The sequence below is a fragment of the Pan troglodytes genome, chromosome 4, assembly GCF_028858775.2.
Source record: "Pan troglodytes isolate AG18354 chromosome 4, NHGRI_mPanTro3-v2.0_pri, whole genome shotgun sequence".
In the NCBI taxonomy this organism is placed as follows: domain Eukaryota; kingdom Metazoa; phylum Chordata; class Mammalia; order Primates; family Hominidae; genus Pan; species Pan troglodytes.
In genome coordinates, this window is record NC_072402.2 from 71,022,558 (window position 1) to 71,049,653 (window position 27,096).

The window sequence follows — 27,096 nt, forward strand, 5'->3', positions numbered from 1 at the left end:
TGCGGTGCATCTCCTGTGTCATTCCCTTCAAAATTGCATTCCTTCTTATGTTCATGTTGATTCCACAGTCTCTCTGTCTCAGTGACTTACAGTAGCATTAGATTCTGACAGGTGTTACCCCAGAACTTCCTTCCTCCTCATTCCTAAGTAGTATTTAGCAGAGGATTGTGAAGGGAATGGGGATGGCGAGAGGCTGGAGAGGTATAGACAATAGAGGGGTGCATTTCCTGTAGAACAGGGGTCCCTAACCCCTGGGCTGTGGACCAGTACCGGTCCATGGCCTGTTAGGAACCAGGCTGCACAGCAGGAGGTGAGCAGCAGGCGAGCGAACGAGCATTACCATCTAAGCTTGGCCTTCTCTCAAATCATCAGCAGCATTAGATTCTGATAGAAGCCCGACTGAACCCATTGTAAACTGTGCATATGAGGGATCTAGGTTGCCCGTTCCTTATGATAACCTAATGCTTGATAAGCTGATGTGGAACAACAGTTTTATCCTGAAACCATCCCCATCCCCCAGTCCGTGGAAAAATTGTCTTCCATAAAACCGGTCTGAGGTACCAAAAAGGGGACTGCTGCTGTAGAGAATTTCCAAACAATAAGAAAACTAAAAGTGGTCTGCTTTTCATTATCATCATGCAAAGGCAAGAGCAATGTCAGTGACAAAATGCTTTCCACCACAAAAGGTTCCTACTGTGTCCCCCCACCTGCTATGTCACTGCATTTTGGTAAAGGGAGCTTAAGTTCTTTTGGGAATGGAGAAGATATGGACCTCTGTTCACCATGATACTCTTAGAAATCTAATAGCCTTTTCTTTCTTTTGTGTGTGTGTGTGTTTAGGCAAGGAAACAGTTACTATTCTTCCAGGAGCCTCTTTTTTCTCCAGCGATGAATCATTTGCAATGATTAGAGGGTACGTAATAACAGAGCCCCTCATGTTTCACACAGTATGGAATGAGCTGAGTCATTGTCTGAGTGTGTTAGCAAGGCTCTGAAACACAGCCACATTTCCCAGCCAGAAAACTATCAGGAGTTTGTTCGGCTGCAAGGTGTGAAATTATTCACATCAAATGTTGGGCACTGAATATCCAGCCCACTGTTAGGAAAAGAACCCCCAAAACGGAATCCATGCCTTTGTGCCAACCATACTGAAATAAACATTTCTAAGGTGCTTTCTGAGGATTCTAACATTTTCTTCAAACTGTGTTCACTTTCTAGCTAGTGTTTGTGTTCAAATAGTCACATTCTGCCTCACTGAAGGAAACAGTCTTCCTGTGTACACCTGTTCATAGTTTGTTATTGAAACAATGTATACTGTAACTTTTTTTTCAAAAAGAATTTTTAGTGATTATTTCTCTGTCAGCATGGAGCTGATCTATTAGGAAATCAGTTGTGTGGTGGGGGAAGCAAGTATATTTTGGTGGTATGAAGTTATTCTAATTGCTGGCAAGTTCAAGCAAAGGGGACAAAAGCTTGTGAGGTTCACTTTATTCTTCCTCTTTCTTTCTCAGTGGACACGTCAATCTCACAATGCTAGGAGCGATGCAGGTTTCCAAATATGGTGACCTGGCTAACTGGATGATACCTGTAAGTAGACATTTTTTATTCTGAATTATGTTTGGATCAGAATAATTATATTTTAAATACTAAGAAAAAGGGCCATGAGATCACGATTCTTTAAAAATGAAATATTTTAATATATATTTCTTACTAGAATCAAATTTTAATTAAGTAAGCACTGAGAAGTATTCAGCTTTGCCAGTTTACTGTGCATTTGGGACTAAAAGTAGGCAAGGTCAGAGCCGAAACCTCTTGCTTAGAAGAAACCAAGTTAGAGAAGACTTAAAAAACAGAAAAAGGGCTAATTATACTCTGAAAATAAGAAATACAAATATTTACCGTAACTAAAATTTTAAACTAGGAAGAACAATTAACAAGTTTGTTAGCGTTGTTAATTAACTTTGCTAATTGTTAATTCTATTAATCAGTGATTGAAATCATCTTGATTGGTCATGTGACCCCATAAATAATCATTGTCCTCTGCTATGGAATTCAAAACCTGTGAGAGTTTAATATCCTTGTGAAATGCACAGTTGTCATTTAATATGAAATGCACAGTTGTCATTTAATAATGACCTAAATCAAGGAAGAAACCTCTTAGAATTAGCTTTGGAAAGAGGACTGTTATCACTGACTTAATTCATGAGTGTAGTTCATTATAGACCAGGATGTTGCTTCCCAAGTACGTGCATGGAAACAATAATGGGTATGTTTATGATTATGAGCTCATTTTGGCTGGTAGCCTGGTTGCTCTTTGTGTGTGTGTTTAAGGATTTCCATATGTTTCTCTATAGAACCAGCTAAGAAGAATCTTGTCAAATAACTGAGGCTGGTGGTCTATGATAGGACAGTTTTCTTGAAATCTCTTAAATTTGTTTTCTAATAATTTTTTGAGGAAGGTGGATTAATGTAGTTGATAACAATGTTAGAGATCATGTTAGTCTAGCTCATTTGATCTAGAGATCATGTTAGTCTAGCTCATTTGATCTAATGCCACCTGAAATGTTATGTTTAAGTTTTAATAATTATTCAAGCCCTAGTTTTCAAACTTGGTGATGTATTAGAATACCTCAGAGTTTTAAGAAATTTTGATGCCTGGGTTCCAGCCCAGGTAGTCTCTAATTTAATTAATCTGGGATGTAGCCTGGACACTGGGTCATTCAAAGCAACTCAGGTGGTTTTGATATGTGACCAGGTTTGAGAACCAGCATATTAAAGATTGATTACAACTCACTTCATTTTAAAATGTAAGAGAAAAACATCATTGATCCATCATAATAAGAACTCTTAGCAAATTGTGGATTATATTGTTAGTTTAGTTGTAAAAATACTGATCTTTCAGAATCAGCCATAGTTACAAGGGTTAGCAGCTTTTGATTGCTTCAAAAAAAAATAAGGGAGGGTCTCCTGAGCATCGTACAGTGAGTCAGATAGAAAGTTTGTGGAAATACTTGTGTAGGATATTACAATGTATTTCTGTTTTCAAATTTTAGAAAAGGGCCATACGGGGTAGTAGAGTGAGTATAGGAAAGCAAGCCCTGGGTTTTAGCACTGACTCTACCAGTAATCAAGGTGTGATGTTGAACATTTCACTTATGCTCTTTGGGTTAAAATGCCCTCATCTATAAAGTAGGGTTTGAGAACAGATAATTTTAGGGGTCTCATTTGGTTCTCTTAGCTTAGTAGGTAAGAGCAAGGCCCTGTAGTGAGATAGTCGTGGATTAAAGTCTTATTTCTGACACTTGCTGGCAGTGTAACTTGAGCTAATTTCCTATTTTTCCTCATCTGTAAAAATGGGAATCATATAACAGTACCTACTTTATAGGACTATATGAAGGCATACATGTGACAATGCATACAAAGTACATAGCACAGAGCTTGACACATAGTACCTGGTAAATAGGTTATTGTTCTTATAAGAAGTTGCGGGCCGGACGCAGTGGCTCACGCCTGTAATCCCAGCACTTTGGGAGGCCGAGGCGGGTGGATCACGAGGTCAGGAGATTGAGACCATCCTGGCTAACATGGTGAAACCTCGTCTCTGCTAAAAAATACAAAAAATTAGCCGGGCGTGGTGGCATGCGCTTGTAGTCCCAGCTACTCGAGAGGCTGAGGCAGGAGAATGGCGTGCACCCGGGAGGCGGAGCTTGCAGTGAGCAGAGATCGCGCCACTGCACTCCAGCCTGTGGGCGAAAGAGCGAGACTCCGTCTCATAAAAAAAAAAAATAAATAAATAAAATAAAAAAGAAGTTGCGGATACCTGGCAAAGAAGAGAAAAGCATTGGGTCCTATGAACAAAAGCAATAGGGTTTTAAATACATCTATTTCTCTAGACTAATGATTTTTGAAATCAGTTTGCTCAGTGGTCCTGGGTATGAAGCAGAAATGTGTTAAATATCTTCTTCCCTTCGGGGAACATGGGCATCTTTATATCAGTATAAGATTTGTTTATATTATGATTTAGCATGTAGTAAGGCTGGAAGCTGTCATAGTGGTAGTGTACACTATGTAGTTATTTGTAGGAAAGCTTTTCCAATGCGTATCATATTTTTACATATCCTGTTAAGATTCCTGTGAATGATTAAAATACAAATGTTTATTACTTTATACTTTTCTCAATATAACTTGGAGCCCACGAGTTCCCAAAGGAATGGACCTAGTGGGATGAACAACTCTGGAGTTCTGTAGGAACATCATGGAAGTCTAGTTGAGAAAAATTAAGCATAAGAAGTGTTCCTGGGTTTGGTTCCACTGTTTTGGTAATGGAAGTTGGTAGTGTTACTTCTGATTAGCATTTTTTTTGTTGCTTTCATAACTGATAATCATTTCCTAACTTCTTTGTATGTGATGCACCATGTATATTTTCATTGTTTGAGACTCAGGGCAGCTTCAGAATCAAGTCCATGAGTTTTAGTTTGGTTTTAATTTCAGCCCTACCCTTTACAAATTATGTGATCTGAAGCACATGTTTTGGCTAGGATTAAGTGAGAAGAAAATGAAAAGTGAACACTGCAAGCACTCTCTAAATAGTGGCTATTAAGTAATGCTCTATTACTTAAAATTAAAGAGGAAATATTTACCTTAAAATACACTGGTAAAAGCGAGATGATTTTACAGGAGCCAGTACAACCTGCTTATCCTAAGTCCCTATTCAAGCACCAAAATTAAGCCCTTTGAGGACACATTTTTTTCTTTTATTGGTTATGGATAAAGATACAGCTTACCTTCCTTATGTAATTTCAGTAAGCAATCTATTTTTATTTGTCCCAAAGATTTGTTGACTTATATAATTTAAATATGTTTTTATTGCAAGATCTGGCAGTCAAGAAGCTGAAAAATTCAGCTTTATTATATTATTTTTCATTTACTTTTATCTTTTTCCTGAGTTTAATAATCTTTCAATGGCTGTGTAAGCCATGAGTTCTCAGCATCATGACATTATCATCAATCATTACAGCATCAGATTACAATAAACATTAAGCCTTCAGGGCAAGCAAACGGTGTGGATGCTATTTGTCTTACCGTTTAATAGCTTCTTAGTATGCAGTGTTGGTCTCATGTACACAGATTTTTAACAATTCTACCCTGAGCATCCAAAGGAGGAAAACTTGACAAAACAGTAGTTGGCTCCTTCAAGCTCGCTGCTGATTGTGATGATGGTAAAACCCCAGGCAAGCGAATAAATGATGGAAAGATGTGCAGTCCGCTGAATCTATATTCAGAGCTGCTCTAGTGCTTTCTGAATGCCTATTTTTGGAGAACAGCTGGCATTGATTATTGACTTATGAAGGGAAGCAGATGTGTATGGTCAGCTATGAGAGCTGGTTATTGAAAGCACAAAATAGCAGCCCACTGGACAGGGCTGCAGTACGTGAGTGGCACAAAAGCCAAGAGCCCTCCTCTATGTGGAGAGGATTGAATGAGGCATTCTTATGGCAAGAAAGAATGGGACACTTTTGGTGTTTTTTTATTTTTTTCCTTTTCTCCCTCACATTTTTCACATCTTTGTGCATTTGAAAAGAATAAATACTAATTAATGTCATACTCCTGTGTGCTACATGTCTGAGCACATAAAATTGATTGGGTTCTCTAGACATGCTACCTGTTTTAAATAAGTTAAGTCTCTAGTATTCCTGGTTATAAAACTACAAGGGGGTTTGTGTTCAAGATTCAATCTGTTTAGTTGCATCAATTGTAATCCAAATGTTAGTCCAAAATATAGATATTTAAATATATTATGACATAGGTGAGGAAATAAGCATAAATCTCTAGACATTGTTTTAACTTTAGTATATTGTCCATTTGGTCCTGAGGCTCAGGAAAAGAAAAACAGGTGGAAAATCCATATGAGGTCGTATGAAACTTTTACAATTAGTAATGCCTTTGTCTTATTAGTGTAATGTAGTGGAAAGCTCATAAAACTTTGGAATTAGACAGACTTGAGCTTAAATACTGGTTCTTTACTTATTGATCATGTAGTATATCACTGTTGTAGTATATTCATTGGTAAAATGACAATTTTTAACTCATGCTTGTTCTGAGGATTAAATTCGCTAATTCATTCAACATGTATTGATCTGGCATATATTAAGGGTCAGGCACTGTTAAATATAAACGACAACGTTTTTGGGGATGCAGTAGTTAACAAAACAGACAAAATTCTCTGCATTTATGGAGCTGATATTCTAACAGGGGTCAGCAAACTGTGTTGCATGTACCAAATCTGGCCCACTGCCTATTTTTGTAAATTTTTCTTGGAGCATAGCCATATCCACTCATTTACGTATTGTTTATGGCTGCTTTAAATAGTTAGGATAGAAACTGTGTGGCTTGCAAAGCCTAAAATATTTACCGTTTGGCCCTTTACAGAAAAGGTTTGCCAACTTCTGCCTTAGATCATTGATTTGAAACCTTTTTTCTCTAATATAAGCAAGTAACATCCTACAAATTTTTATGTTGTTTCAGTCTCTTCAAAATACTTTCTAATCTTCCTTGTTATTTTTTGTATGACCCATTGTTTATTTAAAGGTGTGTCAGTTTCCAAGTATTTGGTAATTTTCCACATAACTTTTTAAAAATTTTTCAGTTTAATTCTTTTGAGGTCAGAAAACACACTTTATAGTTTCAGTCCTTTTAAATTTGAGACTTGCTTATGGCCCAGAATGTAGGCTATTTTAGTGACTGTTCCATTTGCACTTGAATATATATTCTGCTCTTGTGGGTACAGTGTTCTGTAAGTGCCAATTGGATCAAATGGGCAGTTAGTATTGTTCAAGTGTTCTGTGTCTTATCAATTACTGAGAGAGCGGTCTTCAGATCTTCAGCTATAATTGTGGATTTGTCTGTTTTTCCTTTCAGTTATACCACTTTTTCCTTTATCTGTTTTAGAGCTGTTACTACTTGCATTTATACACATTTAAGCTTACATTCTCTTAATGAATTGATCTGTCATTTTGTCTCTTCAATAATATTCATTTTATTGAAGTCTACTGTCTGATGCTGATACAGTCACTCTTCAAAGTATGTTTCTCCATTCTTCTGCCTGTAACCTATGAACACCTTTATTTTTAAGTAGGTTTTTGTAATCATATAGTTAGATTGTTATCTTATAATCTCTAAATCATAATTGGAGGTTTAGACCATTTACAATTAATGTAGTCATCAATATGGTTGGGTTTAAATCTATCAGGATATTTTTTTTTCTGTTTACTTCATCTGTCCTTTTTGCCCTTTGATTTCTTTGGGATCAATTACGTATTTTTTGAGTATTTTATCTTCACTGTTGGATTACTTTTTAGTGGCTTCTCCAGGGTCTACCATATACATATTTTAATCACAATCTACTTCAAGTAATATATCACTTTATATATAATATAAGAATTATACAATAATAAACTTCTATTTTCTGCCTTATTGTGTGTTCTTTAGTGATAGTTAATTCTGCATGTGACATAAACCTTATACTTTGCTATTATTTTTGCTCTAAACACTCGACTATCTTTTTAAGTAATCTTTAAAAATGAGGAAAAATCTTTTATATTTTTCCAACATATTTTCTGTTTGTTGCACTTTTTCTGTGCAGAGATCTAGATTGCCATTTGATGTTTTTTTCCTTCTGCTTGAAGGACATCCTTTGATGTTTGTTGTAGCACAAATTCTATAGATGTCTCTCAGGTTGATCTTTTTCAATATTTGCTTTTAAGCTGTGTTAAGATTAGTTGAGAGTAGCCTTTAGTTGCAGTTTAATTTATAGCCCCACTACTGAGAAAGTTTTCTTCGGAGGACTCTGCCTGATGCTCCATATATTACAAAATCTTTCCTCACTGTTTGGTAGGATTGTGAATTGTTCCTAGACCTGTGTTAGTTTTGGGCTTTTTTTTTTTTTTTTTTTTTTTTTTTTGCCTAATGCTTGCTTAATGGTTCTTTTTCAGGCTTTGACTAATTTCGTCTCATATATGCACATATTCATACTCTGCTAAAGACTTGAGACCTTCTTCCTCTGCAAATCTGAGCTCTCACTCTGTATAATGACCTCCTTTCTGGTATTTTCAGATCTCAAATTGTAGTTGCCTCAGGCTCTCTGAAGCCAACAAAATTGCTGAGTTTGACTTCCTGTACTGCAGCTTGCAAATTCTCTCCAGGCAGTAAGCTGGGGGAAATTGTAGACCTATCTTGTTGGCTTCCCTTCTTTCAGAAATGGTAGTCCCGTACTGTGTGTTGTCTAATGTCCGAAAGCCACTTTTTCATGTCAGTTTGATTTTTCTAACTGTTTAATATCATTAATAACATGTTTGAATTTATGTCATTGTGTATTTACCGATGGTTTTCTTAGTACAAATCCCTAGAAATAGAATATCTTTGTCAGTATTTTAGGGATTTTGCTATATCACAGAGTTACTGGCCAGAAAATTATCCCAGTTTACTCTCACACTGTTTCTACTCTATTACCAACACTGGTATCAGCTTTTTAAAAGCTATATTATTTTCTTGTGTTATTTGGCATTTCTTTATAAAGCTGTTCTCTGGGATTGTTTAAGGGGCAGCCGTAGCTTACTCTTCAGGAGGGCATTTAATCGTTTTCTCTCTTGTTTTGGAGACCCTCCTTTTGGCTTCTAGCAATTATCTCTCATCAAATTCCAGTGTTGCTCTCTTTAGTTATATTAAAAAACAACATTGATAATGAGTATTCTGTGTTAGTGAATGTATCTTAGGAGATCCACTGTAACAAGCATGTATGTGAATGTGTGTGCATTTCTTCTGTTTACAATATTTTGAACAAGCTCTAAATGTGGGATAGAATAAAATACAGCTATTTTTATCTCCTGTGGTACTCTTTAACCTATTCTGTTAGGGAAGCTTTTCCTCTGCCGTTAATGAATACTCAGGCTGCATGACATTTCAGCTCACTCTAGGAAAATAAACAGCTCTTAGGTGACTTTAATTCATAAACTCAGTCTTCATTCAGACATTGGAGGGTCCATTCCAAAACAGTGAAAAATGCTTTAATAATCATTCAAAAGCAATGCATCTCCTCATTTTTGATCTCCCAGCTACAGTCTGCCTGCATTTGAAGAAGGTTATATAGTATGCTTTTGCTTTTTCTCTACTCCCCTCCTCTTCCAGCTCACTGTTTGGCACCCACCAGGATCAAAATTCAAGAGAAAGGGAAGGCAAGGAAATAGGGCAGGAAAGATTTTACATAACAGGAGACTGGTAATACTGTTTGCTGGCTCCATGATCTCTGGTCCATAAAAATATTTAAAGCTGATCCCTTCCTCTCTCTGTGTGTGTGGAGTGGGGTGAGCAGTTGTCTTTAGAGACCCCCTTCTTGGTTCCTCCTGCAGCGGCTGCTCCTATGGGTGATGGCTGGATGCTTCCCCGGCAGCTTCTGACTTTCCTGCGGTCCACTTAACATATAGACTCTTACCGGTGGAGTCCCTCTTCCTGGGCTATCCTGTTGACAAAGCATTAACCTGTTGAGGTTGTTCCTCTCTCACATGGCCTCCATCTGGGAAGCACTCACATTTCTTCTACTGCCTCTAGTGATAGTGTAGTTACTTCCCCAAAACAGCCCCTTTAATTTTCTCAGGTAAGAGTCAGGCAGCACTCCCTATCTGCACTCCCCATCTTTCAGGCTCTGATTTGTCAATGGAGTGAGCAGCAGGCATACCCTTACCCCTTCCTTGGTTGCTGAGAAATGTAGGGATAGTTAGAATACTTTTCATGAAATAAATCCTTCATACAAAACCTTTGCTATTCCTATACTGTATTCCTTCAGCCTGCTGAGGGTCCCAAGAGCCTTGGGATGTGCTTTTGACTATTTCCTTTGTAAATTCTACTTCTGAGCATCTATCCTACATGCTGGTATCCCCTAGCTCTTCTATCAGTTAAAAGTGAGACAGCGAGATCTCATCTAACATCTGGTTACCAACCACTTTTGCTCATGAGCCTGCCTTTTTTTGTTGCCATTAATCCTCCCTATTTATCATATTTAATTCTGCACATGATATAAATCTTATAATACTTTGCTATTATTTTTGCTCTAAACAGTCAACTGTCTTTTAAGTAATCTTTAAAAATGAGGAAAAAAACTCTTCAATATTTTTCCAGCATATTTGCCAATTCAAGCTCATATTCAGCTAAGCCTTGGTGCATATAAGGGTGTTTTCCAACTATGGTTCTAATACCTCTAGGCAGTTCCCCCTAGCCTGTTCTGTTTTCCACAGAGGACTGTGGAAGAACCCAGCCAAACCCTGTTTGTCCTAACAGGGAATAAAAATACTGACCCATTGGGATGGACCTTTACTTCCTGTGCTGTTTGGAAAATGCATTTAATGCCTTCAGAATTTCCAGGAGCAAAATATTATTTCCTCTTATACAGTGATTTAACAAATGGGCATGCATTTTTTTAGAAAGGCAACTTTTTATTAGTGATTCACCAATTTAGGATGTTATTAGAAACATAAGCTATTTATTATACTTTTCTTGGGTGCTATATTTGGTTATTCAAAAATACTTTTATCTATGACTATCTGGAAAACGTGTTGAAAACTAATGTTTAGTTTCCTTATTTACACCCAATATTTTTCAGACTAAAGGTATATTTAGAGACTGACATATTTGACATATTCATTTTGTCAGGAAAATTTCTCTTACTTGAAAGATCCTGTCAATGATTAAAAACTGTGATTAAGGTTTAAAAGCCACAGCTAAATTCTAAATCTGTTTTTTACAAGGAGGGAACTAACAATTATTAAGCACATGTCACTGGCCAGGTTCTGAATATTTATTGCCATTTTATCCTCACAGAACACTGAGTTAAATACAAATATTCCTGTTATTATAGATGAAGAGATTCAGGCCAAGGGAGTTAACTATTCAAGTTCACATCTGTGGCAAGTGATGAAAAGAGAAGTGGAATTACAGTCTTCTTTGCTCTTATGTGCTTCACATTCTGCCACAGGTACTTTTGGGGATATTTAACTGCCTTTCAGAATGGAAGCAAAACAACCTGCAAAATACATAAAAATCTGTATAGCATTCTGTAAGCCTTATGAAGAAATGATTGTCGGATAAAACCTGTTGTGGTTTGAAGGATATATGTTGAGTACATATGACTCTTATTCATGGTGGGATTTTTTTGTAGGTGGACCATTTGCATGTTTGTTCTTCTGCATCCCGTTTTCTTTAAGCTTTCACCCAAATTCTAAAGTCTCCACTGCCCAGTCACTTATAATTAGCCTAAATGTCATATATGAAGTACTTTATCCGTTTTATTTACCCATTTTGTTTTTTATAATCTACCAATCAAAGAATTCTTTGGAAAATTTCAGGCCCTCTACAAAGAATGTTTATAAAATTATCTTGCAATACTTGTTAAATGGGAAACACTGAAGCACAATTGGAGAAATATCAGAATTATTGCAAAGGGAGGAATACTGAAGATAATTTTTAAAAAGATTAAGATCCGAAAGGAACAAAAGCAAATTCATTAGCAAGCCATCTCACCCAGCCTAGGCCCTCACACATGTTAACCTTTGACAGAAGCAAAAGGATATGAGAATGTGAAAGAGTTTCTCCATCTTCAACAGTCTTACAGAGATTTTGCCTTTTGATTGCTACCTGAGTCTTTTTTAGGAGGAAAGAAAATATTTCTCTCCTTGCTGTGTTTCATATGATATATTTTGAACAACTGCTTACCTCTAAGACTTTGACTGTTCACTGGAACTTGGGTATATTCAACACAGAGACTGAAAGAAAGGTGAGCTAGTTACCTGATTCCAAACCATGCTGCTACACTGCCTACGAGACACTCTTGTAAGAATTTAATCAAATATTCTCCATCTCCTCTGGTGTTGAAAGGCAGACTTCTTTGCATAGAGTGGGATTTTGGTCATCTTTGAATCAGTCGATCTCTGTCTCTCTCATGAACAATGAATGAGTTTGATATTTGTTATAAATATCCTTTTGGCTAATGATGCATTTTATGACTGCAGCAGGCTCTTCTCATTAAACAGCTCACTTAAAAGGAGGAGAAGAAACATTAAAAATGATAGATGAGGCTTCCTAGAAACCCATTATTAGTAATATGATAAATCATAGTGTTGCTGATATGACTTAGCAGGGAATGAAACCAAAGGGCTAATGATTACTGCTGGTGACCCTGCAGCTAAAGGCTAATGAATCTTGAAGACTAAATTTTATTAAATGACTGAATTTCACATTCCCAGTTGGCGAAATCTTTCTCTATTCTTTTGGTTTAGAGATCATCTTGATCAACACTTCTGAGAAAATCTTTAAATTAACTCTCTATAAAAATAGAATAGTAAATGCATACATCCAGCTTAGACAGTTATCCACTTATGGTCAGTCTTGTTTCATCTGTACTCAACTTCCCTTTTCCTCAGATTATTTTGAAGCAAATGCTGCACATATTCTATCCATAAACATTTCAGCATTATCTGAAAGATTATTTTCAAATTTCTTTATAAAAGGATTCTTTTCATAAACTGAAATTCTGTTATCCCACCTAACAGTAAGGAATTAAGGATATAATTCTTTAATATCATTCAGCTATAAGCACCCTAATGTTAATTGCAGAAAACCTGAATCAGGAGAAATGAAGTGACTCAGTTCAGGCTGCAAAACTCTAATTAGTAGCTAAGCCAATATTAGGACCTATCTCTTCTGTCTGTAGTTTTGTAGGGATGCTCTTTCCACTACACAGGGGAAAGTTTACCTTTGAAAAACATCCCAATACAAAGAACCTTCCATGTTTCTTTCAAATATGCTTAGAAGCGGCTGTATCCAAAAACTATCATCAGGATGAACAGAAAACCTACAGAATGTGAGAAAATATTTGCAATCTATCCATCTGAAAAATGACTAATATCCAGAGTCTGGAAGGAACTTAAGCATATTTACAAAAAAAAACTAACCCCATTAAAAAGTGGGCAAAGGACATGAACAGATACTTCTCAAAAGAAGACATACATGGGCCAAGAAATAGGAAAAAAAGCTCCTGGGGCAGTGGCTCATCCCTGTAATCCCAGCACTTTGGGGGGCTAAGGCAGGTGGATTACTTCAGGTCAGGAGTTCAAGACCAGCCTGGCCAACACAGTGAAACCCGATCTTTACAAAAATACAAAAATTTGCTAGGCATGGTGGCATGCACCTGTAATCTGAGCTTCTTGGAAGGCTGAGGCAGGAGAATCACTTGAACCCAGGAGGTGGAGGTTGCACTGAGCTGAGGTCACACCACTGCACTCCAGCCTGGGCAGCAGAGCAAGACTCCATTTAAAAAAAAAAAAAAAAAGCTCAACATCACTGATCATTAGAGAAATGCAAATCAAAACCAGAATGAGATACCATCTCACTCCAGTCACAATGACTATTACTAAAAATTAAAAAAAAAAAAAGATGCTGGCAAGGTTGTAGAGAAAAAGGAACACTTTTACACTGTTGGTGGGAGTGTAAATTAATTCAACCATTTTGGAAGACAGTGTGGCAATTCCTCAAAGACCTAGAGGCAGAAATACCATTTGACTCAGCAATCCCATTGCTGGGTATATACCCATGGGAACATAAATCATTCTGTTATAAAGAAACGTGTGTGTTATGTTCATTACTGCACTGTTCACAATAGTAAAGACATGGAATCAACCTAAATACCCACCAATTATAGACTGAATAAAGAAAATGTGGCACATATATACCATGCTATACTATGCAGCCATATAAAGAAACGAGATCATGTTCTTTGCAGGGACCTGGATTGAGTCGGAAGCCATTATCCTCAGCAAACTAACGCAGGAACAGAAAACCAAACACTGCATATTCTCACTTGTAAGTGGGAGCTGAACGATGAAAACACATGGACACCACTGGGGGAACAACACATACAGAGGGCCTGTTGGGGTATGGGGGGAGCGAGAGTATCAGGAAGAATAGCTGATGGATGCTGGGCTTAATACCTAGGTGATGGGATGATCTATGTGGCAAAACACCATGGCACACATTTACCTATGTAACAAACCTGCATATCCTGCACATGTACCCTGCTACTTAAAATAAAAGTTGAAGGAAAAAAAAAAAAAAGCAGCAGCTGTGTCCCTGCGGTCACTTTATCTTTCTAGACCTCAGCTTCTTATTTGTAAAATGTGATCCATGGCATAGCTTTTATTCAACAAAATTAAGATTTTTTTTTCTTTTTGTATTAGGTGTTGTATTAACAATGAGGGGTAGAGTGGTAAGCAAACCCAATACAGTCCTTTCCTGTACAGAGAATGTTTTTATATCTATGATGAGGTTAATAAGATATGGGAGACAGTAAGCCAGCCTTGGTGGCTCACACCTGTAATCCCAGCACTTTGGGAGATGGGCAGATCACGAGGTCAGGAGATCAAGACCATCCTGGCTAACATGGTGAAACCCCGTCTCTACTAAAAAAATACAAAATCAGCTGGGCGTGGTGGTGTGTGCCTTTAGTCCCAGCTACTTGGGAGGCTGAGGCAGGAGAATGGCGTGACCCCAGGAGGCAGAGCTTGCAGTGAGCCGAGATCGCGCCACTGCACTCCAGCCTGGGTGACAGAGCGAGACTCCGTCTCAAAAAAAAAAAAAAATGTGGGAGACAGTACTATAAGGTCAGTGCAGTACACGAAACATGAAATATTTTGGTTTGGGAAGAATTAAATGAGTTTGCATTAGTTAAGTCATCCTGTCCAGGAACATGGTATAGTTTACTCTCCAGGTCTCATTTTACCTCCATTCCATTTGTTACATTATTTTATAGTTCTTGTCAATATTTTGAGCTGAATAGTCAATTTCAGTTTCCAAATGTCTATTGCTAATATAAAGGAAAACTGTTGATTTCTATATTTCTTATACCTATTCATTTTACTAAATTTTCTTATCAGCTATAATAATTTTTAAAAAATTCTTAGACACTCTACACAATTCTCTTATCTGAAAATATTTTGAATTTAATCATTAAAACAATGTAAATAGTAGTGATTGAGGAACTTGATTTTGATGAATTAGAGTTTTAACTTAATATTATGTTCGCTGTTTGTGCTTCTAGTAAATGTCCTTTATACTGTTCTAACAGTTTGCCTTTACTCCTTTGCTTATAGTTTTTAAACTGAATGGCAGTTGAATGTAGTCAGTATGTTTTCCATCTGTTTAATCACAGTTCTTCACCCTGAATTTATCAATGTCATTATTTAAATTGATGTTGAATCAGTTTTTTAATACAAATAGTCAATTTTTAACAATTTTTAAGTTATTCTCGTGCCTTTTCATCTCAAATTTTCTCACTTCTTGTGGCAATTTTGTTAATTTGCATTTTCCAGAAAGCATCCATTTCTTTTGGATTTTCAAATTCATTCACCCAAAACATGTCATATTCTTGTATACCTTTAATTTCCTCAGACTGTTATTATATCTTCTCTTTATCCTAATGCTGTAGATGTTCAGACTTACTAATTTTCTTTACTTTTACTCACTTTTTAATGTTACACTAGTTCTACATTTGTAAATTCAAATGTTTATTTGCAGTCCTTATTATAAAATCATTTAAGGCTCTGTGTTTTTCTGAATATAATTTTAATTGCATGTCATAATCTTTGAGAAAGTTCTTATTTTCATTAATTTCTGGGTAGCTTGTAATTTCAGTTTTGATTTCTTTTTTGGCCCAGTAATTTTTCATAAGTGTTTTTTCTTCAAATTTTAAAGGCTTGGAGGAGTTACTCTTTACATTGCTTTTTGGAATTTATTGGGTTTTCTTGGTGGCCAGGTAACTTGATTTTTTTTTCTAAACTTTACATGAAAATAAGATAATTTTATGAGATATACCTAATGCTAGATGACGAGTTAGTGGGTGCAGCGCACCAGCATGGCACATGTATACATATGTAACTAACCTGCACAATGTGCACATGTACCCTAAAACTTAAAGTATAATAAAAAAAGAAAAAGGAAAAAAAAAAAAAGATTGAGCTTGTTAGTTATTGTATTCGGATCTTTTACTTTCTTTGTGTGTTAGTTCTTGGAGACAGTGTGGTTTGTAGAAAGTGAGTAAGCATAGAATTTTAAAGACCTGAATTCTAGTTTTAGCTTTGTTACTAACAAATTGTGACCTTATACAGATTACTTTCTCTCTGTTGGTCTAATACAGTACGGTCCAGAAAACTCACTGTGATGATGGAGACATTCTATATGTGCTTGTACAGTATGGGAGCCATTAGCCACATGTGGCTTTTGAGTACTTGAAATGTGGCTAGTATAACTGGCAAACTCAATTTCTAATTTTGTTTAATTCAGATTTATATAGCCACATGTGGCTAGTCTAACTTATCAGACAGTGCATATATGATCTCTGAAATCAAGTTCTTGGATTCAATAAATCCCTAACAGAACCCAAAGCTAAAATTTAACCTCTAAGCTGTGGATTTACACATTTCTAAAGATGCTACTATGTAATGGGGAATTTTGAATACTTAGAAAAAAATCGATATTTGAGAGGTGGTAAAACTTCAACATTTTTCTACCTGGTTCAGGCTTCTAACATGTATAAGACCTAGAAATAATCTACATTTAATAATTTAGCCTATAGTGATCTTAAAGGCTTTGAAATGTGGAGAGTTATTTTAATGAGGATTTGCTTCTGAAAGTCAATGCTATGGTGAAAATCACATTCCAATATTGCTTCTGAGTATATTTTACTTCCTTGTCAAAAGTTGCAAAACACATAAAATCTAACATATGTTCTTCTCCCAAAGGGCGTTGGATCAAAAAAGAAAGACAAATTATAACTTATCTAGAAACTAATAAAAACTAAGAACTTTGTGTCAAAGCTTGAGGAATACAATTAAATTTATACTCAGAATAAAAAGAGAACCTTAAGTGCTTTTATTACTTGCAGAAATGATACATTGACCGCTTCTAGCTTGTGTGCATTCCTTACCTGTCTAATGCATGTGGTGGGGCATTGTTGAAGAACTTGCAGCACTCGATCATACTAGCAGCTGAGATGGGTATCAGCACTGGAACAGATGATCATGGTTATTGTTAAGGTCCAGATAGAGCAGTTGGCTTTTATTTGGGGGTCATATGACATGTGACATATATCCTTAAACCCTAGAGTCATCTTGATAAATTCACATTATGAAAGCAATATGGGATTGGGACTGAGTGAACATGAGTTTTCCATCTCCAGACCTCTTCTCTCTAAACTGAATGCCAGGCAAAATCATCAGTATTTTACATTTACCGTTCTCTCTCCCCTCTTAACCAGTGTAGTGGAATTATTTTAAGTGAAAGGCAGAGTTTTTAACTTTGTTTCCAGTCAATTCAACACTACCCATATTACTATTTGATAGCTCAAGTAGATCATTGGAGTATTTGTACTAATACTTGATTTATAGAAAATTATTAGATAATAAGATATTCCATCTGTAACTTTTTTACATTATCCAAATTTAGCTATGTAAGTACCAATTTCTAAATATAGTTATGAATAGAAAATTAGATAATCCATCTTTTTACATTTGTGCATAAGTAAAGTAAATAGCTTCTGCCTGAAGGCCTGACACAGACTCCTCATAAGCTTTGACTCAAGTACATGTTTTAGCCATTCACTATCTGTTTGGCATATTTCTGGATTATGATTGTAGCCTAGGACAGATCTAAATAACCAGACCCTCAAAAATTAATCCACAAATATTACAAAAATGGCTGTATTAAAAGGCAAAATTTTTCTATTTTACTGCCATAACTTCATGAAAACAAACTTATTAACACTTAGAAACTTTATCTGCTAACATAATTCCATCCTGAATGTAACTTCTGCTTACAATCATGTAGTTTTTAGGAAACTTAATTTTTATAAATCATGGCTTTCAGTTTGGCAAAAGATGAATGGTTTATTTAGAAGCACATTGGAAAGCTTTGTAACTTTAGTCCTGAAAGATCTGACTGTATTTTTAGAAATTGTACATAGGACATCTCTAGGCTTGCTGTGTGCTTCTTAACAAAATTAATTAACACCATCCAACAGATTAGGAACAATAAGAAAGAAAAATAGTGTAATAAGTTCAACATAATGGACATTTTAAAATAGGAAGCATCTTTTATGGGGATTCGATTACCTCTTTCTGGAGGCTGGGGAAAAGACTAAAGCCAGTTTTTTTTCTGACTTGTTCTGTGACTTCAGGTGATGTATTTAGCTTTTCTTCATTGAACGGTTTTTTTTAAGACAGAGTCTCACTTTGTCGCCCAGGCTGGAGTGCAGTGGCACGATCTCGGCTCACTGCAACCTCCACCTCTCGGGTTCAAGCAATTCTTCTGCCTCAGCCTCCTAAGTAGCTGGCATTACAGGCATATGCCACCATGCCTGGCTAATTTTTGTATTTTTAGTAGGGACGGGGTTTGACCATGTTGGTCAGGCTGGTCTCGAACTCCTGACCTCATGATCCACCCACCTCACCCTCCCAAAGTGCTGGGATTACAGGCATAAGCCACCGCACCCGGCCCCTTTTTTGTAAAGGAGAGCTTGTTACACATTCTGCAAGTACTTTTTAGGTGATAAGGACTATCTTTATATAATTGAGTTGATTAAAAGATGTTCAGTATGAACAAAGTAGATCATAACAAGAAAAATAAGAATATTAAAAAATAGAAATGGTACATCATTTGTCATAGAACAAAGGTCCAGTCTGTATTTCTAATTTTCTCACACTGGTAACAATATGGTCAAAGAACATCATTTTAAAAAGTTCTAATGATGTGTATGATTTTTTTCCCAAAGCTCTATCAGAGTCTAAGATGTCTAGCATCAAGATAGGCTTATCAACATAATGAATTGGATAGTAAAGTTTTTTCCATTGGGAATAAAAACAAAAATCCCACACATGCCGTTCTTAGATTTATCTTATTTATTCAGAGACTAACTCATGACTTTGTTATGCTAGCATACTCTGTTCTGGTAAATGTTGGATTCTGCAAAGAAATAAAGTTCAGTTACTACAAGAAAGTAAATCATTGTTGAACAAAGCACAGATTCATTTGACTTTCTCAAATTTACTTGTTTTCTGAGTCAGATTTTGCAAAGCCGTTTAGCAACAGGCTTAAAGAGTTACTAGGAGATCTCCTTACTGAGGGAAATCTGAGAACCATTTTGTTTTCATTTTGATGAAAAACAAAAAAACGCAGGAACAGGCCACATACTGAGTTTTTTAAATAAATTTTTTGTTGTAAAAATTAAAATTAGTTTAGATTCACAGAAAAGCTACAGAGATAGTACAGAGTTTCCATATTCCCCCCACCCAGTTTTCCAAGATCCAGTTCAGGGTACTGCATTGCATTTAGTTGTCATAGCTCCCTAGCCTTCTCTGATCTGTGCCAGTTTCTCAGTCTTTCCTTGTTTTTCGTAACTTTGTCAGTCTTGAAGTATTAACTGGATGTCATATAGAATGTCCCCCAATCTGGATTTGTCTGATGTTTTTCTCATAATTAGATGTGGGTTATGGGTTTTTAGAAAGAATATCATAGAAGTAGAGTGCCCTTCTTATATCAGGGGTTATAGGATACCTACATTGCATCCCTCGTGATGATAATCTTTATCACTTGGTGAAGGTAGTGCTTACCAGGTTTGCTCACTATATAAAATTACTAGTTTTTCCTTTCCCTACTTTGTTCTCTGTGGAAGCAATTTAGTACCTAGTCCACCCTCAAAGATCTGGAGGGGGATTAAGCTCTACCTCTTGGAGGGAAACTGTGATAAGGAATATATTTTGTCTTTGATCCCCAGTTCCTGACACTGAGCTTCTAAAATGTTTGGAATTTCCTGAGCGATAGGGCCATAGGAGCATTTTGTTATTCATAATAAGCCCCTCTCAACCATACCTGAATTTACGCTAATGTGACTCTCAGTGGGCCCTTAAGTAGCTTCAATATGGAGCTGTTTGCCAGACAGACCAAGACATGATTAGAGGGTTGGAAAGTTCAGCCCCACACACAATCTCTAGGAAGGAGAGAGGGTCTGGAGATTGAGTTCAGTCACCAATGGCCAATGACTTAATCATGCCTATGTAATGAAATGTCCATAAAAACCCCTGAACGACAGGGTTCTAAGTGCTTCTGGGTTGCTGAACACATCAGGGCTCTGGGAGAGTGGCATACCTGCATACAGCATGGAAGCTCTGTGCTCCTGCCCTCAAACCTTGCCCTATACATCTCTTCCATTGGGCCATTCCTTAGTTGTATCCTTCATAATAAACCAATAATAGCAAGTAAAATGCCTTCCTGAATCCTATGAGCTGTTATAGCAAATTATTGAAGCTGAGCGGGGGTTGTAGAAACCTCTTGACTTTATAGCTGGTTCGTCAGAGGTACTGGTGGCCTGGACTTGCTATCAGGGTTTGAAATGGGGAGCAGTTTTGTAAGACTGAATCCTTAACTTGTGGGTCCTGTGCTAATTCCAGGTAGTTAGGGGCAGAAGTGAGTTGAATTGTTGGGCACTCAGCTGGTTACAGAATTGGGTGGTGTAAGGAAAAACCCCACATATTTGATGTCAGAAGTGTTGAGTATAAACAGTTGAAGAAGTATTATGTATTTTGTAATTCTTCTGGAGAGAAGATTTGTCTCTTCTCTCCCATTTATTTAATCATATGTTTATATCAATATGTTCTCAAGTATGTTTTATATTTTGATTGTAATACAATACCATGTTTATATTATTTATTTATTCACTTATTTATTTATTTTATTTTTTGAGACAGAGTTTCACTCTGTCACCCAGGCTGGAGTGCAGTGGCGTGATCTTGGCTCACTGCAACCTCCACCTCCTGGGTTCAAACGATTCTCCTGCCTCAGCCTCCCTAGTAGCCTGGGCTACAGGTGCATGCCGCCACGCCCGGCTAATTTTTTGTGTTTTGAGTAGAGATGGGGTTTTACTGTGTTAGCCAGGATGCTCTGGATCTCCTGACCTCGTGATCCACCTGCCTCCACTTCCCAGAGTGCTGGGATTACAGGCATGAGCCACTGTGCCTGGCCCTGTGTTTATTTTTATGCTCACATTGTTCCAGCCATAGCCATTGGGAGCTCTTTCAGGTTTGCTGCTCTACCCCTTTGGTGTCCTTCCATTCTTTTTGTTTTTCATTGAGCACTTCCTTACTTTCTGCTACTACAAGATGCTCATCTTATAATTCTTGTGCCCCTAGAGTCAACTTTTTCTTCAAAAGCTAATTCTCTAATAAGAGAACGACATATAGAAAACCAAGATCTGGGTGCTAGGTGTGCTTGTTGCTACTGGGCTATCATTGCTTCTAGCCCTTCTCAATGGACAGAGCTATGTAATATATGCACACATACTAACCCATGCTCATGCAGTTTTAAATAATAAACAACTTTCCATTTTAGACCATTTCCCTAAGGACAGAGGAAAAAAGTAACTCCTTACTGAATAGCGGTCTCAAGGTGGTATCAACAGAATGTGTTTTCTTCCAAATACCAGACCTAGAAAATGGCATTCTTAGGATTAAAAATAGTGACATTTTAGCAATTACACCTCACCACCAAGTATTTGCCACACTTGAGTTCCAGACGAATGTGACTGAGGTCATATCTGTCATATAGCTATATAGTAATGTTGTAAAAGGAATAAAGTCCTCTCACTTACTGTAACTCCTGCTTCTCATCTGAGAATGTACTAGCTTTAACATGTACCTTAACTTAGGTCCCTATAAAATGAAATGGAAGTAACTAGGGTTTTTATTCACAGGGATTTTAAAACACTGTTTTTTCACACATTTAACATTCATATCTGATATTATGAATGGTCAACGTTACTGAAACCATCAAGATCAGAAATTTAAAAGGTCTCCTATGAAATTCAGGGAGTTGAAACATTGGCCTATCAAGAAATGAGTTAAAGTTTGTATATTCCTATATATGCTTTTTACCTCTTCTGATCTTTCTTTGTATTTCACTTTGAAAACAATTTTCCATTCTATTCTCAGTTTTTCATTTTTTTTTTGGCGGGGGGGTGGGGGTGGGCGGGTTGCGAAGGGATAAGGTCTCACTCTGTAGCCCAGGCTGGAGTGCGTTGGTTGATGCAGTCATGGTTCAGTGCAGCCTTGACCTCCTGGGCTCAGGTGATCCTCCCACTTCAGCCTCCCAAGTAGCTCATACTACAGGTGCATGCAACCACACCCAGCTAATTAATTTTTTTTTCTTTTTCTTTTTTGTAGAGACAGGGTTTTACCATGTTGCCCAGGCTGGTCTTGAACTCCTGGGCTCAAGTGATCTCTGCCTGCCTTGGCCTCCCAAATTGCCGAGATTGCAGGCTTGAGCCACCATGCCCAGCTGTTCTCAATAGTTTGATTTCTGCACTACCAAGTTCTTCACCAAAGCTTTTGTTTCACTATTACTTTGCTCTAAAGACACATCACTTTTTTTCCCCCATCTTATAGATTGCCTGGCACTGTTGACTTAAAAAGATAAGGTAGAAATTAATGCTCTTTGAATCTCCTGTTATATCTTTCAAAAATATTAACTTTGTGGCAAATCGCCCAAAGTCGTTCTTTTAACTGGTTTTGGTGTTGAAAGGAGAAACTGTGTTTTTCCTGCCTGTGATGATAGGACCCTCCCAGAGTGACATTGCGCTTCAGCATTCTCTGTTGCCTCCAGAGATGGGTCATTCTCACAAGGAGGATGTGCTTTTCCCTCTTGGGACTCAGACCTGAGACTCATTCCATGCACTGAGTCTGTGTGGAATGATGTTACCTAGGAGGCCCATGGTTCTCCTTGTCCTGAGAGTAGGGTGTGCATTCTTAGCAAACCGGTGGTTAGACTTGCCTCCACATATGAAAAGCACTGGATTCCTATTTCACAGAGTAAGGCTTGCACAGGAGAACAAATTAAGACTCCAACACAGAGTTATCAATTTGCCGTGAATGTCATAGCTATTAATTCCCAGTAGGTACTTAAGCAGTCATTAAACGGGGTCATCAACTGAATCCAGAGGACATCTTGAGATAAACAGTAGTTATTAATTTAATGTAGAATCAAAATACTTTGTATTCTTCCACCCAGTCCTATAATACTTGCTTAATAGGGCACGTACATTTATTATACATAGCATGCTCTTTTGCAATTGCTCTTAACTGCTTTTTTTTTAACCTTTAAAATTTATCTTCTGTGTTACTTTCTGATCCTTTCTATTGTGGAAAAAACACTGGTGATGATTTCGATTTATTAATGTTCTTTCAGTCACTCTCTCTCTTTTTTTTTGTTTTGTTTTTTTTAATCTCATCCACCTGTCAGTGATGGCGGTGTAATTACAATAAGTCTAATTGTGCTCTTAGAGCTTTGCAGACAGTGGGAGGAGGTGATGGAGCAAGTATGTGCTCCCCATGGTTCTAGTTCTCATTCCCTCCCCCTTCTCCCCAACCAACCCACATCCTCTTTGAGGAATCAGAAAATAAACTTTCTGAGAACAACTATTTCCTGATGACAAAATAAATAGTAATAATTCCATATTCCATGTGAACGAGTTGTTGAGGAGATTAATATATTTTAGTACATGCAGACACATAAATGATGTTTTTCCATGTGTATTTTAGTTTCCTATTTTGTAATGACTATTGGAGACCTCCTAAAAGTATAAACCTTTAAAAAATTATGTGATAGTAATTGTGACCTTTTAAACCTCACCATTAGAACATAGGTTGAACCAACCATATGAAATTCCTGTATTTGCAGGTCATACATGCTCCTATGTGAGCAATTTCATATGATTCTAATGTATTTCTCTCAGCGATTCAGTGGAAGGAAGAAAATAACTTATCCCTGGATTTTTAAATATGTAATTTATTCTGTTTCTGGGTAGCATACAGGCCCAGAAGCTCCAGTGCTTAGCTATATTCAATAAACTCAAATAACTTAGAGTACCTTTTTATTTATCCTGAAACACTTGGTCACGCTCTTTCCATCAATGCCTTCTGTAAGAGGCCTGATAAAACAAGCTGAACTCACTTAGCCATATTGTCTGATGTTTGTTTTCATCTCTGTAGTATTATGAATAGACTCTATGAAAACTGCAACTGCAGCTTCAGAACAGAGCTAGGAGTACGTTTTTCTCTTGCTGTCCATTTTCAAAATCTAACAAATAGATCAGAGTGTTAGTCTATGTGACCTTATACAAAGAGCTTAACCAATCCAAAGTGCCTTAATAACAACAAAAAAAACTTTGTCACACATTGATTGTACCTTGAGAAGAGAAAATACATTGGTTTCATAGTTCTAACTGTTCACTTAATAAATACTTATTAATTTCCTATACAGAGATGGAGTTAATTACCTTGTATAATTAATGACAATTTTGTATGCATTGGAATTTTTTCTTGGAGCGATGAGGTTTCATAAGTGAACTATGGAGACCCTCTTGAATGGTATTTACACTTTACAAAATGAGAGAAATTGGTGTAATTAATAGCTAGGAACAGAACTCATTTTTCTTATTTGAAGTTAATTGATTTCTTTAAGAATCAAACCTATTACATTTGTGACATTTTCTAACCTGCATAAAGTGGTTTGTCTGGACTATCTTACAATAGATGAATGAAGACTCTGATCATGGTAATAAAATGAGTTTCACTTACATTTTTGTTTGTTCAGGTTCATTTGCAATAGACAATGTGTTAGAGAAACTTGATGTGGTTTTGGTATAGTTTCTGGTATGAACTAGTATAGATAGTTTCTGTAAAGTAATTTTTTATTTTCAAATATTCTGCCTGGAGTCAGAAAATAGCACATTTATCAAATCTAATGTATACAATTATCATAAAATCATTTTGAATTGATACACATCAGTGGTTCTGTTAGTTATATTTATTATAGTGGAATTTATAAAAATGGATTTTACCCTTTGTGAATATTTGAAAGAAAACAGAAGTGGTAGTTTTAGGATTTTAGAATTTGCATTTTTTATTTAATTTGGCCTCAGAAACATTGAGAGGGCATTCAAGACCTATGAGCTATTAAAAGCAGGAGTTTTGTATGCTTAGCGAAAAGCACAGAACACCTAATAGGTATTAAGTAGATGCTTAATTAATGATTAATAGTTGGGGTATCCAGTTTCTTAGGACTTTTCCTTGGGTGTCTTATAAATGATTTTTCTCCCCACTTGAAAAAGCAAATTCAGTGTAGTTCAGATATGTATTAAATAACATTTATTTAACATTCAGCCCTGAAGAAGATATTTTAAAAATGTCCTCAGTAGGGTCAATTTTGAAGGACACCATATTCTCTTCTCTATAGCTTTGCAACTTCCTGAGGTGAAGTTTTAATTTTACATTTTATTTTAGCCACCTCTTTTTTTTCTTCTTGCTATCATTTTCTCTGTAGGTAATGTCCCTAGCTTTGATTACTCTCATTAGTACACCTTAATATCTTTTTGATTCTGTATTTTTTAGAAACAAACTTGAAGATGGAATTCAGTTTACTTAAATACATACTGAAAACAAGCTATCATGTATTAGCAACTGCACTGGGTTGAAGGTGAACAGGGAAGGCAAAGGGCTCATAGTCTAATAAATAATGAGCAAGGGCTGGGCGTGGTGGCTCACGCCTGTAATCCCAACACTTTGGGAGGCCAAGGCAGGCGGATCACCTGAGGTCAGGAGTTCGAGACCAGCCTGACCAATATGGTGAAACCCCGTCTCTATTAAAAATAAAAAAATTAGTGGGGCGTGGTGGGTGCGTGCCTGTAACCCCAGCTACTTGGGAGGCTCAGGCACAAGAATCACTTGAATCCAGGAGGCGGAGATCCTGCCACTGTACTCCAGCCTGGGCAACACAGCAAGACTCTGTCTCAAAAATAATAATAGTAATAATAATGAGCAAGATGATATCCTACATCTGTGATAGGTGATTTTTTTTTTTAATTGAGTCACGGTCTCTCTCTGTCGACCAGGTTGGAGTCCAGTGGCTGCTCAGCATGGCCTCGATTTGCTGGGCTCAAGTGATTTTCCTGCCTCAGCTTCTCGAGTAGCTGGGACCACAGGCACACATCATCCCATCTAGCTGACTTTTTTTTTTTTTTTTTTTTGGTAGAGATAGGGTCTTTCTATATTGCCCAGGCTGGTCTTAAACTCCCGGGCTTAAGTGATCCTCCTACCTCAGCCTCTAAAATGTCCAGATTACAGGTGTGAGCTACCACACCTGGCCCTGTGACAGGTGGTCTTGATTAGGTGGTAAGGCACAGGCACTGATTAATCAGAACAGATGTGAGAAATCAGAACAGATTTGAGAACAGATGTGAGCACTGGTAGTCATAGCTGCATGGGGTCTTGGAGGCTCCCTATTGTGTTTTTAATTATTAAATTTTGGGGGGAAGGGTGGTTAGAGAGAAGGGAGGTGTCTCATAAGGGAGAGATCATAACTACTTGTATGGCCTTGTCACTACCTGCCACTACAACATCAGCCCTGATCTTAAAGCTGATAATGTGGTAAATTTTAAAATGGGAATATGCAAGTATGCTGTGAGAGGTTCCTAAAATAATCATGTGGATAGCGTGGGACAGAGGTCTGTGAACACTTCCTGAGAGAAGTCATCATGATTTGATACATAAAGAATAAGCCGGAGCTCACTTCATAGTATGAAGGAGAAACCTCAAGGCATGTGGGAGCCATATGCTATGTACAAGCAACTCTCTATTCCTGGCATGGAAATGGGAACTGGGGTGTGAGGAAATGAAGAGGGGAGGGTCCAGGTTATTACAGACCTTGAATGCCAGGCTGAGGTGCTTGGACTTTACCCTGAAGCGCTGAAGGGTTTTATGCAGAGGAGCAACGTATTCAGATGCGCATTTTAGAGAGGCGGTTTTTGTGGCTGCAAGTTGGACAGAGAGGGACAAAGCTGGACACATGTTGACCAGTAAGGAGACTACTATAACTCTTTAGGGAGAAATCATGGGAATCTTAGCTAGGATGAGAAAAGGTCAAGCTCAAGAAATGTTGGGAGAAGTGGAGTTCTTA

The 27,096-nt window shown here is 37.1% G+C and overlaps 1 protein-coding gene across 5 annotated transcripts in view; it reads left to right on the forward strand.

Annotated features, from left to right (window-relative positions):
* Nucleotides 1-27,096, forward strand: part of OXCT1 (3-oxoacid CoA-transferase 1) — a 147,514-nt gene that overhangs the window by 82,571 nt on the left and 37,847 nt on the right. For all 5 annotated transcript variants that reach the window (NM_001280381.1, XM_009449191.5, XM_009449192.5 and 2 more), the window contains 2 exon segments: nucleotides 841-913; nucleotides 1,512-1,587. In NM_001280381.1, the coding sequence (NP_001267310.1) occupies nucleotides 841-913; nucleotides 1,512-1,587 (149 nt within the window).